Genomic DNA, 17,938 nt, shown 5'->3' with positions numbered 1-17,938 from the left:
TAAGCAGATTCATGAAGGTGTTCTTAAACCTCAGAATCGTTCACAGTTTAGTTCTTATCATGCTGAATCCCATTTCTTCTTAAGTTGACAGGGCGTGCCAATTGTTCTTAATTAGCATAGGTAATGCCCTGTCAATCCCCATAAAAGGGCATGCTTTGAAGTGAAAAAGGCAAGAGGCAAAGGCAAGAATGCAGGAATTGAACAGTAAATGAGTAAGCGCTTTCAGATATAACCTCCGGAGTACATGCGGAGGTTTGTCAAACGGAGGTCCTACCCTTCGGATGATTCAGATATGATGCTAACCTGCGGACCTAATACTGACCTTATACGGACGTATGTGTGAACGACATACACGCACATTACAGAATCTCCGTGTGGTTGTCGAGTGAGGGGTGGGGGCTTGTAGAGTTCACAAGCTGCGAAATATGACGCAGAATATATGCGGCCGCTGCCGGTCACAGCTGCTTTCTGTTTAAAAAATGTAGCCTATGCATTATAGGCTAAAGAAGAGAAATCTATTGTGCGTAGGCTAATACTTGAAGTAGGATAGTCACGTAAGTGCGCACATACAGTATTTGTATGTGTGCTTCGAATAAACACATTTATCTGTTTTCAACGTTATGTACCAGAATCTGGTTTGCGTTGGAGAGAGAGAGAGCATTCACACACTTTATGGTAGGCTACCAGCCAATTCAGTAGGCTAACTCAAGACTTCAAGGCCATCATACAACGTTTTTAAGCAACAAACAAAATACTAACATAACAGTGAAGTTTTTTCATGGTTTATTTCTCCCCTAGCATATGATTTGATTTGAATTTAGACAGCTACGCCATTTCAGCGCGGTGTATGAGTAGGCCTAAGAGCGAGAAGTTTTATAATGCCCTTGCCACTCCGACTCATCAATAAAAACTGCGCGCACACACACCAGACCACTTGACTTTACATCATTAAACTATTTCAGTATATTGCTTTTCTGATTGTCAAAACCACACCTAACTTATGGCGTCTCCACTCCACAGCAAAAGTGTCCTAACCACGTTACAGCTGTTTCTATCTGAGCGACTCCAATAGTGAAAGGATTTCAGTGTCATATTTCGGTGGCACTAGCTAAGCTGTCGTGGAACTCGAGATGACATGTCTACTGATAGGCAACAGGTCTCACCAACACGAAATTCTAATTGCAAAAGATGCATCCTACCTCATCTGTTGTACTGTAGTTATTCGAAATTGGGCTTTTCACAATCCAACGATATATCCAAAGTCCGAACTAGTTGGTGATGGTCTATGAAAACTGCCAGTAGGCTATGCATGCTACACGGAGTTCTGACAGGGCTGTGCATGGCCTAATAAGCAGGCAAGATATAACCAACGATCGCCATGGTTTCGTTGTCAATTCGTGTTTGTGGTAATAATGACGGCAACAATAAAACCATCTGTATCTTACGATCTTCATCATTCTTGACAGATCACCAGCCTCCTCTGGATATATGCATAGCCTATAGCCTACCTTTAGTTTTCATTTAGATTTTAAACACGAATCTACTGTCTTTACTGCCGGGAGAGAAAAACAATCCTGTATTCTTTTCTGTAGCTTAATTCTGCCTAAGGCTATCAATGAACAGAAAACCGTGTTGGCTAACAATTTATTAAATACTCCTGTTATTGTCGTCAACGACGTCGCTGTAGGCTACTGCCTTTTCAGCGCCTTCTGCTTATGATGATTCAGTCTTTTGAATTCGTTTGGCCTTGCCATGCAGTTGTAGGCTACAACGTGCCATTCCCTTCATGTGTTCTATCAAAATGTTGTATGCCCTCATGGACAGTAGCTCCGTGATGTCTGCATCTTTCCAGGTCGGAGATTTTCTGGACAGCACTATGCCACTCCATCATAACACTGGCATTTAAGTCAGATCTAACCACATGGACGCACGAAAGAAACGTCACCAACACGCCCTCTCACTAGGTGTGATTTTAACCGCATGTTCTACTTCTCGTTCAGACACAGCACATTTACATAATGTCCGGAGGAAATACTAACTAACGTTTAACATCGGCAGAACCTCCGGTCTTACACGTATGTCTGAAAGCGCTTAGTCATTATATGTAGTAGCTAGTATAAAAAGTTAAAGTGTTATTTGTTGTGTTTATTTATTTAAAAATACCTTAATGCTTTAAAAATAGTGGATTTTTTAAAAAACAATAATTATAATATTTGTATTAAAAAATATCATAAATGATTAAATATATATATATATATATATATATATATATATATATATATATATATATATATATATATATATATATATATATATTTAATAATTTATGATATTTTTGAATACAAATCGGCATATATATATATATATATATATATATATATATAGTCATTCAAATTATATTACCGGTATATGTTACACCTGAAAATGCAATAACCATTTATTTTGCACAAACAAGTCAGTTCTCAAATATGTGTAAAAGTGCTCTTGAGTTTTCGTAGATTCTGTTCTTACCTAAGAACAAGAAAACATTGTTGAATGGCAAAATCCTTGTAAAATGAGAGTGGTTGGTGCTTGAAGTCTTATGGTATAGGCCAGTGGAGGTGATTTGATGGTTTGGTAGCAATGAATTGTTCAGCTCTTTTTCAAGTTCTGGAACCATCCAAACCAAAATAACCGTTTTTTTTCGGAGTCACTAATGTTTATCGGCTATGCTTTCTTTATTTTTTGTGTGTAATCTTTTGGCCTGTTTTAAGAATGTCCATAATTTTGATGAAAGTTTATTGATTATTATTTGATTTGAGCAGCTAATCTGATTTCATGCCTCTGCTCTGTGCTCTTGAAGCAGTGTGTTGATTGACTGAAATTGTTTATGGCTCAGTCTAAACCACTGAGTTTGTTTCTGGCATGTAGAGCCAGGACTGTGTATGAACTGCAGATTGTTTTAGAGTGAGCACACACTGAATGGATAGCTCGTGGAATGTGAGGTGCCGATGACTGAACTTGGGAAAAATGTATTGAATTGGAATAAATTGCGAACTTAACCTATAACTTTGCAGTGGCTTTGAAGTATATGCTAATTATTTAGTCTCACCTGTCTGACAGATTTGGCAAGTGATTTAAGAAGATTTTTTTTTAACGATGGGCATGGCTTCTTAACTTTTAGGGCCACACCCAACAACCATCTGGGGAAAGACTAGCCAAGAGTGGAGAAAAATGTACCCAAATGTTTTTGTCAAATTTACAAACTACATCTAACTTTATCTGTTATCTATCTATTGATCCTTTTCCGCATAAATAGATAGATAATAGATAAGGCCAGCTACTCTTCCCATCTAAAAAAAATGTTTTTCCACCCGTGGGCTTATCTTTAAAAAAGCACTCTTAATAATTAACTAAGGGATGTTTTGTTTTTACTGATTGCTTCATTCATATAATTCATTCAGCAGCCTTAGCCGCACAAAACTACAAAGCGGTTGATTATTTGTGATAATACATGCTGCTAACCTTAATTTCCACAGCCAGAATTTTCAATATGCGCTGACATGTTGCAATAGCTTATGTGATCTGCCATACTTGACTAATTCAGACATGCCTACTGGCATGTGAGGGTTGGCTTTTAAGTCACCAAGTAATGCTTTGGAATGTGTTCACTCTGAGCCTTCCAGTTCAGTGAGCCACAGAGATGCTAGTGGATCAGCAGACCAGGAGGTCGCAAGAGTGAAAACACCAGACAACCAAAACTACTTGTTGAATGTGTTTTTCCACCATATTTTCCCACTATTTTCAAATCTGCATATTTCGATTTTTAGAAATCTGCTCAATGTCCCATGTGGATAACATTGAATGTTGATCAACTGACAAAACATTTTGATTAATTTATGGGGGCAAGCTAATTCAATTGGCACAGTATAAAACCCAGCTCAAAACAGTGGCTGGACAGTCACTGATCAGTCAGTCAAGACTGTAGTTTAGTTCATATATGATTACTGAGATGGCAGCAAATAGCCTATACTAAGTTTGAAATGTGCTAAATTTGTCAATCTTTCTGACCGTCTTTCTGGCGCAATACTTATAGACCAGTTTCTAACAGATGAATTAGTTTGTGGTCTTGAAACTGTATGGATGCCCACAAAGTGTGATTTCGATGAGGAAGAAAAATATTTGTTGAAGGTACATTTTGAACAGCGGATTCAAATATCAGAGGGAAAAAAAATCAAGATCTGTCACAATGTACCTATTTCCATTTTTGAGGGGCTGTATTTTACACAAATTCCAATGAAATGTACTAAATGAGAACAACCATGTACACCAAGCAAAATGATCGGTGCACATCATTTTCAAGCAGCCTCATAAACCTTTCAATTTGCCACATCATTTAGGCAACCGCTGTAAATGGCCCCTATAACAGTGGCTGTGACTAAATAGAGAATTCCCCCATTTCACTCATATTTGGAATTTCTTCCCCCATTCCACTAATATTTGGGATTTCTTCCACCATACATAAATAAGTAAATAGGTACATGTGGAGGGAACCCCTGGTTGAGTTGACACAGGCTGACCCTAATGAATTTGTGTTTGTGACTTTAAACACCAGCAACACATCAAAGTTTGACACTTACAGTGCAACTGGGAAGTGATCAGACCCTTTCAAGTTTTCCACATTTTGTTATCCTTCTTTACGCTTCTGTCATCTTCTCAAAGGAACTCTGGATCTCATTCATAGTGACCATTGGGTCCTTGGTTACCTGTCTGAGCAAGGACCTTTGTCCCGGATTACTCAGTTTGGTCGAGCGGCCAGATCTAGGAAGACTGTTGGTTGTTCCAAACTTTTCCATTTGAGAATGATGGAGGCTACCCTGCTCTTGGGCTCTTCCAATGCTGCAGAAATGTTCTTGTGTCCTTCCCCAGATCTGTGTTTTCACACAACCCTGTCTCACAGGTCTATGGACAATTCTTTCAACCTCGTGGCTTGGTTTTCACTCTGACATACACCATCAACTGTGAGACCTTATATACAGAGATGTGTGCCTCTCTTAATAATGTCCAGTGAATTAATTTAGGTACAGGTGGACTCCAATCAAGTTGTAGAAGCATCTCAAGGACCATTGATAGAAGTAGGATGCACCAGAGCTCAATTACAAGCGTCATAACAAAGGGTCTGAATACAATGTAAATTGAATATTTCAGTCTTATTTGTTTATAAATTTACATAAAACTCCAAACACCTGTTTTTGTTGGAGTACTGTGTGGATGAGAACAAAATAATTGAATCCATTTTAAAATGAGTCTGAAACAAAAGGTGGAAAACTTGAAAGGGTCTGAAAACTTTTCGGTTGTACTGTATAAAAGCAATCTAGCGTTCTAGTTTTGGGGATGGCCTTTATTTACCTACACAGTTGTGGCAAAACTGTTCTTCTTATTATATTCTTTTCTTGGTAGCTAATAAAACTCCATAGTGATGGGCCTGGACAGAGCCTGGACAGTTAGTGGAATCAGCAGCTGTCTTTATTTCTCATCTGTAGTGCCATCTAAATCAACTTCAAGATATCACATGCATTAGTCGGACATACATTAAAAGCTGTAGAATCCCACTTAAGATGGCTTTAAAATAACACCTGTGAACATTGAAGGAATAAAAAATGCACTAATCTTTGTGAAAATAAAGAATTCATAAAATGCCATTGCCATTATTTGCTGTTTTTTGAGTAAAATTAGCGTTGTGGTAACCAAAAACTGTTGAAGAGTGAGCTGGCCATTTCAATCGTGTTTTGTATTAAATGTTGACGGGCAAGACCCAGGCCAACCTTGACCACACAGAGCATTACAGTTACATATGTACACACACACACACCACACACACACACACACACACACACACACACACACACACACACACACACACCCTTAAAATAAATTATTGGAATTTGTATTCTGTATCCTTCAGTGTTGACACAGATTCATCATTTACAGAATCCCTCTCTCTCAAGCGAATACACACACTCTCACACAGAGTGTCTCTCCAAAGACAAACAAATGCGGAGAGCACAGAGAGCACAAACAGCACTGGGCCTGTCCCTTCACTCGCTTTATTTGGCCCTTCCTGCCCATAGGTGACATTCCATTTTGGCTTCTTTAGTATCGGGGGTGTGTTTGTGTGTATGTTTAGCGCCTTGGCTCTCATCTCTAGCCCTTAACCTCTCACCCTGAGCCCGGGCCTCTGGAAGGCATCAGTCACTGCCCGCAGTGGTGACTCCTGTCCAGAGTTACCCAAGAGCAGGAATGTGAGGAATGCTGAGGGGGTTTGTGGGTGAGAGCCGGCGAGCGTGTGTGGGAGCGCGTGTGTGTCTGTGGCCTGAACTCTGGGGAGGAAATGCCACAGTATAAGAATAAACAGGACTGCTACCACTGAAACCCACCAATCACAGGGCCCCGCAACTCTCACAGCACTCTCCCTCTGGATTGGTGGATTTGAACGTGGGCTGAGTGACAGTTGAAGGCGCTGTCAGTGAAGTTAGCATCCGCAGGGAAATGCGCTAACTGTCGGCAAAACAGCACCCAGTGTTCCCAGGGCAGTAGCGTGGCGTGGAGGGGAAGAATGGAATGTCCTGTTAGGGTGGCACAGACACACCGCAGCAGCAGCAGCAGCAGCAACACGGCCACATAGCACTGAGCAGGCACTGGAATGGGCTGCACTCTTGTGTCGTTTACCAAAGATAGATAGATAGATAGATAGATAGATACTTTATTGATTGGGAAATTCAAGGTCTCAGTAGCATACAGACATCACACACAACATGCACTTACAGCAGAAATGGTAAATATAAGTATAAACATATAACAAAACTCCACTGTACAAAGGGCTGATTGTCAAGCGGCGTACCCATCTGAAATCTGTAATCGTGTACACCCTTTCTACAACTGTTGACTGCAGAGTGAGGGATGAGAGAGAGAGAGAGAGGGGGATGCGGTGAAGGACGAAGAGCAGACATGAGTGGAGAGCGGAGAGTGGTACATCCTGTCCATTTTCTCAGTGTTAAACATTGACTGCGAGGATTGCGCAATATGCATATCTGAGGCACAGAGGTGTCCATGAGCTCACACAGGTGCCTTTGTTGTGTGTGTGTGTGTGTGTGTGTGTGTGTGTGTGTGTGTGTGTGTCTGTGTGTCTGTGTGTGTCTCAGGTGTTAACACAGGTGGTGGTGATGTCATCCTACCCATAGTTTTGGCAGTGTCATTCTGGGCTCATTCCATGAGGCAACTATGTCCACCTAGTGGTCAAAATAAGGAAACACACTAGTCACACCACCAGTTGGGCCACTGCTATAAACGACACACACACACACACACACACAGAGATTTAGCACTGGAGGCTTCATGTGTGCAACTCTGTCTCTGTGTGTAGGATCTCCAGATTGTGTACTCATATCTGCATGGGATGGAAGCACTGTCCAACCTGAGAGAACACCAGCTCAGGTAACAGAACTCTCTCTCTCACACACGCACACACACCACACACACACACACACACACACACACACACACACACCCCACACAGACACACACACACACACACACACACAAACACACAGACTCTCTCTCCAACTTTCACATCCATCCAAACGTGTGCATGCTCAGTGACGTTTCTCTCTGTCTCTCCCAGGTTAATGTGTGAAACAGTCCGATATGAGCAGCATGAGGCCAATGAAGTTCTCTACTAGTAAGTGACATTTTACACACACATCACAAAGCCCACTGAAATGATCCAGTCATGACTTTAGCTGATCCAAAGTCATTACACTAAGCTGATGTTTTGAGATCTATTCATGCGACTCTGCCCTAATAGTCGTTGGTGCATGTAGCTGAATTAGACTATAGAGTTGAAACAGTCACGCTTCACTCGTAGACAGAATTGGCAAATACAGACACGCACTTGTTCACACACAACGGCACTGCACACACACTTGCTGTCGGCCCCAGCTGTGGCCCAGGCCCACTCCCACACCCCCTCAGCTGGAGCAGCGCAGCGCAGCGCGGGGAGAGGGAGGGAGAAGAGCTTTCCTCTCCGCTTGGACATAATCCGTTGAAAGTGTCTTTGCATAAATCCCATCTGTGAGAGTTTGATGGATGAAACATAAAAACGATGCCCAAGTTTACACTGACCCAGAAACAAGCCCTGCCTTCTTCTAGTCACTTGCTACTTAAACAGGGTCAGCATTATTGTGTGTGTGTGTGTGTGTGTGTGTGTGTGTGTGTGTGTAGAACTGGGAAAGGGAAAGTATACACATGACTGTGTGTTTGCTCTCTTCCCTATCTTTCTCTTTTCTCTCTTTCCTCTCTTCTCTCTCTTTCTCTCTCTTCTCTCTTTTCTCTCTTCTCTCTTCTGTCTCTCTCTTCTCTCTTCTCTCCTCTCTCTCTCTCTCTCTCTCTCTCTCTCTCTGTTTGTTTCCTCCAGTCCTGATGACATTGGGAGCTGCTGGTACATTTTGCTGTCTGGATCGGTCTTCATCAAAGAATCCATGTTTCTTCCACGCAGCAGGTGTGTGTGTGTGTTATTCCATATGTGCCCATGTATGCGTGTGTGTGCGCTGCTGTGTTTTAAGATGGCATTCTCTAACCCTCTACCCCCCCACACTGCACACAACACACCTCCAGCTTCGGGAAGCGCTCTGCGGGCAGTGCAAGGAGAGGCTGTGAGTGCATCGTTCTGGAACCATCTGAGATGCTGGTGGTAAGTATGGGCAGATGAGAGAGAGAGAGAGAGAGAGAGAGAGAGAGAGAGATATGCTCTTAGAGACAGCTTTCCTGAATGTTGTCCTCGTGTCCTGTCCCAGGTGGACTACGTGGACGAGAGTGAAGTGTACTTCCAGCGCCAGGCGTCTCACCGGCAGTCCCGCCGCAGGTTCCGTAAAATCAACCAGAGTGGGGAACGAGAGACCATTATCGACACCGTGGAGCACGATGACTACCCCCTCAGCAGCAGCAAGCCCCCCCTACCCCCCACCTACCACTCAGTAAGTCCTGTTGTCTTTGAACTGAACTGCAAAACACACACACACACACACTAAATCATACAACACACACAACCATAAAATACACACACTCCTGTAAGCCAGTAAGGCAACCGTACTCTAAGCGGTCAGTGGCTTCAAAACGTCTCTGTGATGCGGGAGTAATGGTGCAACGCTGTTCTTTTCCTTGTGCTTGCAGGAGAGCCCCAAACAACAGGTGAGTCACACACCCATACACCCATCTGCTGAGTTGAGCTCTGCGGGCCGCTGGCCTTTAATGAACCCTTTAGTTGAATAGAGCAGTGGAGCTGACGTCTGGCCTGAAAACAGCTCTGTTTTGGGATTGGATCTGTTTTCCTGCTCCTCTCTGGGTGTCTATACATGCATACTAGTAGATTGGGAGTTATGGGGTAATTGCCACCTCATTTCATCTATTGTTCTCTGTCTCTGACTGTCTGTCTCTCGCTCCCTCCCACACACACACACACACACACACACACACACACACACACACACACACACACACACACACACACACACACACACACACACACACAGACACAGACACTCTCTTTTTTTCCTCTCTCTTGCTCTGATTTTCTCTCTCTCCCTGTCTCTCTCTCTCTCTAGCCGGGACACTGCTGGTCAGGTCTTTCCTTTGAGCATCATTTGAGTGTGTGGAGCCGTTGGGGTGGTGATGGCCATGGGGCGGGGCGGGGGGATGGTGGCAGGGGAGGGATCTAATTGTTCACTAATCAGTCAGTGTGGGGTCGTGCCGGAGATGGGTTTGTAGGACAGTGGGCGTCAACCCCAGCCCCTAGCAACAGCACCCCTCCCAACCCCACCACCCCCACCAGCCGCTCTGTAATCCCACCCGCAGTGTGTGTGTGTGTGTGTGTGTGTGTGTGTGTGTGTGTGTGTGTGTCTGTTGAAAAGAGCCGACCCTGTCTGTGTGAGTTTTGTTCGTGTGGAGATGGATGGGAGGCCACATGCCTGGGGCATAAGAGATCGGCTTTGGCTGATAGTGTGTGTGAGAGAAAGTGTGTGTGCCCGTGTTTTTTGAAAGAGTGTGTGGGAGGGAGAGGGAGAGAATGATAATGGTTTAGTTTAGAGAGGACCCTGATCTGTTCAACATTATGAAGCCGTTAGTTATCTCAAGCACCTATGGAGACAGGAACCAGACAAAAATGCCTGTGAGTATATTTATACCCACTTACTCCAACACATAGAGATTATCTTAGAAACACTTTTAAACATCGGCATCTACGCTCTCATATGTGTAAACACAGCAGTCCTAGCCAACACTGACGTGTGTGCACTTACTTTAAGCGTGTTTTGTGTCTTTATGCAGTCCGCTTTAGCTGCCTATGCTACATCACACGCGAGTATTTTAGTATTAGACTATTTCAATAGAGGCAAGGCGCAGTCCTATTTGACTAACAGTGACATAAAAGTCTGAGATGTGGTATTTGAGGGTGTTTTTTCAGTAGCAAGTGTCTCTACTTTAGCCACATCCTTTTGAAAAGGCTGCAGGGCTTTAACCGGTGAGGTAGTTTCATTTGTTCTCTCCACTCCTGTGTGTTGGTGTGTTGTTGTGTTGTCAACATTGCCTGCCTCTACATGACTTGAGATATTTGTATTAGTTTTTAATTTGCAGACTTAATGCTTCATTATCTACATGCGGAACAGTGGTGTTTATCGGGGGTTAGTGACCACTGGCATGCGGTTGAACAGTGGTGTTTATCAGAGTTAGTGACCACTGGCATCGGTCTCCGCTATATCATTAGATTAGAGACGGCTGACATTGTGTGGGACTGTGTGTATGGCTGGGTATTCAGGCCAGTAGAAGTAGGCCAGTGCTTTAAACACACGACTAGCATCCATTTTCATAATCTGTCAGAGGGACATCTAAACCTGCGGATTGTAGATGAAGCAGAAGGTGTTTGTCTCTCTCTCTCTCTCTCTCTCTCTCTCTCTCTCTCTCTCTCTCTCTCTCTCTCTCTCTCTCTCTCTCTCTCTCTCTCTCTCTCTCTCTCTCTCTCTCTATCTCTCTCTCTCTGTGTGCGTGCATGGATGTGCAGATGTGTTTACAGATGTGGGTGGTTTTCAGAGGTTGTTCTGAAATTCATTTGCTAATGTCCTGATGAGTCATTAGTGTATCAGTCAGACCTAACGCTTGATGCACTCTCTAATCTGTGATTTGACTCCAGAGGTGTGATGAAATGTACAGTAGATGGTTTCATGGTGTGTCTTGCAGTGTGTGTGTGTGTTTGTGTGTGTGCGCGCACGTGTGTGTGTGTGTGTGTGTGTGTGTGTTTGAGTAGTATTGTTTCTCATGGTTTCTTGATTAAACATCCTTGCACCCCTCCCCCAGCACATTGTGGTGTAATTGTGTGCTTAGCAGGGAGAGATTAGGGGGGTTAATCTTTTGATCCATCGGGAGCTGTTGGGTGAAAGGAAAAACACTGTCTTCAAGTGATCTCTCTCTCTCTCTCTCTCTCTCTCTCTCTCTCTCTCTCTCTGTCTCTCTCTCACTCACACACACACACACCCCCACTCACACACACACACGCACTCTGTAGTTCAACAGATGATGTTGGTTTGCGCAGCTATAAGACATAATGCAAAGGTGTATGTATGGCTGCACTATATGCGTGTGTGTGTGTGTGTGTCTGTGTGTATATATATTTGTGTGTGTGTCTGTGTGTGTATATTTGTGTAGCTGCACTGTGTGTGTATATTTGTGTAGCTGCACTGTGTGTGTGTGTGTGTCTTCGTGTAGCTGCACTGTGTGTGTGTGTGTGTGTGTGTGTGTGTGTGTGTGTGTGTGTGTGTGTGTGTGTGTGTGTGTGTGTGTGTGTGTGTGTGTGTAAGTGTATATGTTTCATGGTGTGTGTTTTGGTCTCTTCAGCTGGCAGTGGATTTCTCTAAGCTCCACCTCTCCGAGAGTCTCCACCCCCATCTCACCCGCTCCAGCCAATCAGCATGCAGCTTCACCAGCGAGTCTGGCAGCAGCAGCCTGTCAGACATTTACCAGGTACCACACACACACAAACACACACACACACACACACAGCCTGCCAGATAAACTCTTCTGTACATACGCAAACAATACAAATTTAATTAAACAATGAACACATGTGGAAAGCAGAATCAAAACCTAGCTTTAGCGAGGGGTTGTTTGTAATGTTTCATGTATACACACACACACACACACACACACACTTGACACACGGTGTCCATTCTCTGAGCCCATGTGCAGCAGTCGTGTGTGTCCCTGTGACACAGTAGTCCCAACGACAAGCACAGGCAGCCCTCAGCAAGCTGCCCTGCAGCGCACTGTGTGTGTGTGTGTGTGTGTGAGTGTGAGTGTGTGTGTGTGTGTGTGTGTGTGTGTGTGTGTGTGTGTGTGTGTGTGTGTGTGTGTGTGTGTGTGTAAGAGAGAGTGTGAACACCCCCCCCCCCACACACACACACACACACACCTCACTCCCATGTCCCAGTGCTTATGCTCTGGCTGGCTGCTGCTCTAAGCTTTGCCAAGTAATCACAAATATTTTTTCCATCAGCCCTTTGTTTGACGCTCCACATAAATAAATAGTGCAGAAGGTCTGTAGAAAGCCTGAAGGCTAATCCACTACAATAGTAACAAATGCATTGAATTATAAACTACGTCACTCAGTGAAATGTTCAACTGAGTTTGAGGCAACTTCAATTCAATGCCTTTGTCAAGTAATTGGTAATTAATTGCAATGGTTCTGTGTGTGTGTGTTTGTGTGTGTGTGTGTGTGTGTGTGTGTAGTCGACAGAGAGCGAGTGTGGAGAGTTGGACCTGAGCGGGCTGCCGGAGACAGCAGTGGACTCAGACGAGGAAGAGGAGGACGACGAAGAGGAAGACGTCAGTCGCTCAGCCGATCCGCTCATGAGCAGAGATGTAGTGAGGGACTGTCTGGAGAAGGACCCCATGGATCGCACAGATGACGACATTGGTAAGCACTGCACTGCACTGCACCCACACACACACACACACACACACACACACACACACACACACACACACACACACACAGACACACACACCCACACACACACACACACACACAGACATGCAAACCAACCCAAAGAACATTTTGTTTTCTTTATGAATTCCAGTTTTTATGAAGTAGGACTGTTAAGGCAAAGAAGAGTCCAACAGAAAGTCCTAAGGATAGAAGAGAAGTCTATGCATGATTAGAAATACTGCTGCTATGATGCTGATAAGTATAGTAGAAGTATAAGTATATACTCTTTTGATCCCGTGAGGGAAATTTGGTCTAAGTACAAGTATAAGTATATACTCTTTTGATCCCGTGAGGAAAATTTGGTCTCTGCATTTATCCCAATCCATGAATTAGTGAAACACACTCACACAGTGAGGTGAAGCACACACTAATCCCGGCGCAGTGAGCTGCCTGCATCAACAGCAGCGCTCGGGGAGCAGTGAGGGGTTAGGTGCCTTGCTCAAGGGCACTTCAGCCGTGCCTACTGGTCGGGGTTCGAACCGGCAACCCTCCGGTTACAAGTCCGAAGCGCTAACCAGTAGGCCACGGCTGCCCCACATGATGTCTGTGAGCATGTGACCGTTGCAGTGAAAATGTAAAATAGGTGTTTTGCACTGATGTTTACTGATGCTAACAGCTGTGTGTCTGTGTGTTTGTGTGTGTGTGTGTGTGTGTGTCTGTGTGTGTGTGTGTGTGTGTGTTTGTGCATTACAGAGCAATTACTGGAGTTTATGCAGCAGCTGCCAGCCTTTGCCAACTTGAGTGTGTGGGTGCGCAGAGAGCTGTGTGCCGTCATGGTGTTTGCAGTGGTGGAGCGCGCGGGCACGGTGGTGCTGAACCATGGAGAAGAGGTGAGCAGCTCTCCCCCCCCTCGTCTCCCACGAGACACGAGACACGCAGCTCCCCCCTCCTCCCCGTCTCGCACGAGACACGCAGCTCTCGCCTACCTCTGTCTGTTTGGACATAAGCTTTGGACACAGTGTGTGTTGGACACAGTGTGTGTTGGACACGGTGTGGGTCACTGCATGCCTGTCCCAAGCCAAGTCTATTGGCAGATCATTTAGGGAATAAAGCCTTAATGTGTGTGTGTAATATGTGTCTGTGTATACATGTTACAGCTGGACTCGTGGTCAGTTATTCTGAATGGGTCAGTGGAGATTCTGTACCCTGATGGCCAGAATGAGGCTTTGTGCATGGGAAGCAGCTTTGGTGTGACTCCCTCCATGGAGAAGGAGCTCATGGTGGGAGTGATGAAGACCAAGGTGGACGATTGCCAGGTGCGTGCCGTGCGTCCTCTTTGTTTGTGTGTTGTGCCTGTGATTCCACATCTACTCCATCTGTCCAGATGATGTGTCTGGAGCTCAGTGTAAACTCTTAGCGGCTCTTTTGTGTGTGTTTAGTTTGTGTGCATCGCTCAGCAAGAGTACTGCCACATTCTCAACCGTGTTGAGCTGAACACGCAACGTGTGGAAGAGGAGGGGGAGATCGTCATGGTCAAGGAACACCGCGATCTCGACCGGACAGGAACCCGAAAAGGGCACATTGTCGTCAAGGTACAAAGGGAATTCCTAAATGTTTGAAGTGTTTCTCAGATGGTTAACTTGCACTCCATCGCAATGACCTGCACGCCACACACAAGCTCAACTTCAACAGTGTTGACTTCTGTATTAAAAACACAATGACATGGTTCTCTGGCTCTCTCTGCCTTTATGTTAAGGACACATCCTCACAAGGACCCAGCATTCAACTTCACACAAAAGAAATGCCAGTACAGTACAATGCAATGCATAAATCCAGTCCAGCAAATAAACACTTTCCTAACAATGACCGCTTCGTCCTCTTGTCTTTGTCCTGCTGCCTCTCCCTCTCCCAGGGCACGTGTGAGCGCCTGATGCAGCATCTGGTGGAAGACCACTCAGTGGTGGACCCCACCTATATCGAGGACTTCCTGTTGACCTACCGCACCTTCCTGCCCCGCCCCCTCAGCCTTGGACACAGACTCCTGGAGTGGTTTAAAGAGCCCAGTCTGCGAGACAAGGTACACACACCTCCCTCTAAAACAAGGTACACACACCTCCCTCTAAAACAAGGTACACACACCTCCCTCTAAAACAAGGTACACACACCTCCCTCTAAAACACGCAGTGCGGCCAGGCCGCCTTTAGACCCACTAGAACCGGCTCACGCGTGCACAGTACACGTTGGTCAGTGCACACACATGTACACATTGTTCAGTGCACACACACACACACACACACACACACTAAAGGACACTTGTCTCTGCGTGTCTGTGCTGCAGGTCACCCGCGTGGTGCTCATGTGGGTTAATAATCACTTCAGCGACTTTGAGGAGGATGACGCCATGAGCGGCTTCCTGGAAGAGTTTCAGAGCTGTTTGGAAAGAGAGGTGAGGAACGCGCGCACACACACACACACACACACACACACACATATACACACATACACACGCATGCATGCATACACACACACACACACGCATACACATACACACACACGCATACACACACACATACACACGCACACACACAGAGAAACGCACACACACACATACACACACACACACACACACACACACACACACACACACACAGTTCAGTAGAAGTGTTCTCTTGGCGCTTCATGCCTCTGTGCTCTCGCCCTCTGTCCTCGGAGCAGAAGATGACAGGCCACCTGCGGCTGTTGAACATTGCGTGTGCGGCTCAGGCCAAGCCCCGCGTGGTGTGTGTGTCCCGCGCAGCGCGCGACTGCCCCCTGCCCTTCAGCCTGCTGGGCGGAGCCGAGAGAGGGACGCGCCTCTTCATCAGCGCCGTGGAGGTGGGCAGCAATGCCGAGGAGGCGGGCCTTAAACGAGGAGACCAGGTGTGTGTCAGAGGATCACATGACCTCTGTGGTCGGGGAGTGTTGTCTTTGCAGCATGGCTAATGTTGTGTCTTCTCTGTGAGTCTCCATGCTGTGTGTATGGAACCTGTTAGTAGCATCGGAAACACTTTACTTGACAGTATCGTCATAAGAGTGACATGACACTGTCATGAACACATGACACTGTCATGACACATAAACCCTAACCCTAACCCTAACCCTAATCCTAATCCTAACTTGTTATGACAAAATCCGAATGACACTTAATGACAGAAGTGTCATGAACCTTTATGACTTGTTTATGACACGTTCATGACAGTGTCATGTCACTCTTATGACGATATTGTCAAGTAAAGTGTAACCGTAGCATCTCCCCTTATGTTGCTGACCTCTCCTTTGCTCTGCTCTGCTCCTGCTGCAGATTCTGGAGGTGAATGGCCAGAGTTTTGAGAACCTGCTGCTGTCGAAAGCCATGGAGATCCTCAAAGGCCAGCTGCAGCTCACAATGAGTGTCAAGACCAACCTACTAGGTGTGCTAAGTCACCCCCTTACACACACACCTACACACACACACACACACACACCTACACACACATTCCGCTATGTGTAGCATTCAAGCATCAGCAACAAGTGAATGCACAAAGTTAATCAGAATCAGAATTAGGTTTATTGCCAAGTAGGTTTTCACATACAAGGAATTGCCTTTGGTCTCAATGTGCATGACATCCAATAAGTAATACATAAAATACAATAACACAATAAATAGACAACATGTTAGGACAAGACAGACAACCAGATAGATAGATAGATAGATAGATAGATAGATAGATAGATAGATACTTAGATACTTTATTGATCCCCAAGGGGAAATTCAACCATAACTGAGTTTACAAACAATCCATAGGATACAATACACACAATAAATAGACAACATGTTAGGACGAGGCAGACAAGCATAAGTAAGTTTAGCAAGATACTGAGTTTACAAACAAACAAAAACAAAACACAGCGCACATAGAGACCGAGGCAGCCATTTGTGGTGCCATAGCAACCACATAATTGACACACAAGACAAAAGATGCCGGACGGAGCGGCGTAATAGCCAGCGTACCTGTGACACCAAGACATACAAGACAGACAAAAAAGTTGGTTGTATCTAAAATATTATTCAGTCGATCACTCTCGCTGTGTCGTGGTCACGGAGAGTCGATGCGCTGCGTTGTCAGATGCGGTGGCGGGGCATCGAGCATCGTGGGCCAGGGTGTTGATGTGGCATTATCAGCAGCTCGATGGATGTCGTCCAGAGAGCATCCAAGGTCGAAGGCAGTGTCTAGCTGTGTTGTTGGCTGTTGCGATGGATGAGCACCATGCAAGGCAGGCCATAGTGCATTTGACCTGGTAAGCCCAGCGTCCAGGAAAGCGCCCAGAGCCTCGGTACACATAGCATCTCCGGCGCAGTATCCCCGCTGACCGGCAGTGATGGAGACCCTCGTTGCTGAGAATAGCACAGGTGGAGCATACGTTCAGCACAGTTCAGCTGTAGTGTAGCGAACAGCCCGCGTATATGAGCAGATCTCAGCTCAGTTCAGCTGTAGTGTAGCGAACAACCCGCATTTATGAGCAGATCTCTGCACTCAGTTCAGCTGTAGTGTAGCGAACAACCCGCATTTATGAGCAGATCTCTGCACTCAGTTCAGCTGTAGTGTAGCGAACAACCCGCATTTATGAGCAGATCTCAGCTCAGTTCAGCTGTAGTGTAGCGAACAACCCGCATTTATGAGCAGATCTCAGCTCACAGTGGACGGTGGCCAAGTGCGGGTCAGACTTTCAACACCAGATGCGCACCTCTCAGATACGGCAGGTAGTCAACCGACTATCAACAGAGTCCAGCCAGCGGCAGCGAAGTTACAGCCAGTAACATCAGCAGGGCAGACCAGTCACCAGATGCCACGCTGGGGGCAGTCGGCAGAAAAAAACAGCTGATCACCAGGTGAAAATCAGCTGAAAATC

General features: G+C 45.4%; 1 protein-coding gene across 4 annotated transcripts in view; it reads left to right on the top strand.

The window, feature by feature from the left end:
• Window positions 1-17,938, top strand: part of rapgef2a (Rap guanine nucleotide exchange factor 2a) — a 38,309-nt gene that overhangs the window by 5,247 nt on the left and 15,124 nt on the right. For 3 of the 4 annotated variants that reach the window (XM_076295484.1, XM_076295481.1, XM_076295480.1), the window contains exons 2-16: window positions 7,403-7,473; window positions 7,661-7,717; window positions 8,453-8,536; window positions 8,653-8,728; window positions 8,832-9,011; window positions 9,208-9,225; window positions 11,920-12,045; window positions 12,811-12,997; window positions 13,763-13,899; window positions 14,167-14,325; window positions 14,449-14,601; window positions 14,922-15,086; window positions 15,348-15,455; window positions 15,725-15,928; window positions 16,350-16,458. In XM_076295484.1, the coding sequence (XP_076151599.1) occupies window positions 7,403-7,473; window positions 7,661-7,717; window positions 8,453-8,536; window positions 8,653-8,728; window positions 8,832-9,011; window positions 9,208-9,225; window positions 11,920-12,045; window positions 12,811-12,997; window positions 13,763-13,899; window positions 14,167-14,325; window positions 14,449-14,601; window positions 14,922-15,086; window positions 15,348-15,455; window positions 15,725-15,928; window positions 16,350-16,458 (1,834 nt within the window). The remainder of the gene's footprint in view (window positions 1-7,402; window positions 7,474-7,660; window positions 7,718-8,452; window positions 8,537-8,652; window positions 8,729-8,831; window positions 9,012-9,207; window positions 9,226-11,919; window positions 12,046-12,810; window positions 12,998-13,762; window positions 13,900-14,166; window positions 14,326-14,448; window positions 14,602-14,921; window positions 15,087-15,347; window positions 15,456-15,724; window positions 15,929-16,349; window positions 16,459-17,938) is intronic. The other variant, XM_076295482.1, reaches the window with a different exon arrangement.

This window comes from Alosa pseudoharengus, unplaced genomic scaffold (assembly GCF_046254945.1).
Source record: "Alosa pseudoharengus isolate Yale_2024_CS ecotype anadromous, Long Island Sound unplaced genomic scaffold, YU_APseudo_1.1 YU_APseudo_1.1_scf_2, whole genome shotgun sequence".
NCBI lineage: Eukaryota > Metazoa > Chordata > Actinopteri > Clupeiformes > Clupeidae > Alosa > Alosa pseudoharengus.
The sequence above is the reverse complement of the archived record's forward strand: the minus strand, read 5'-3'. Positions and strand labels throughout refer to the sequence as shown.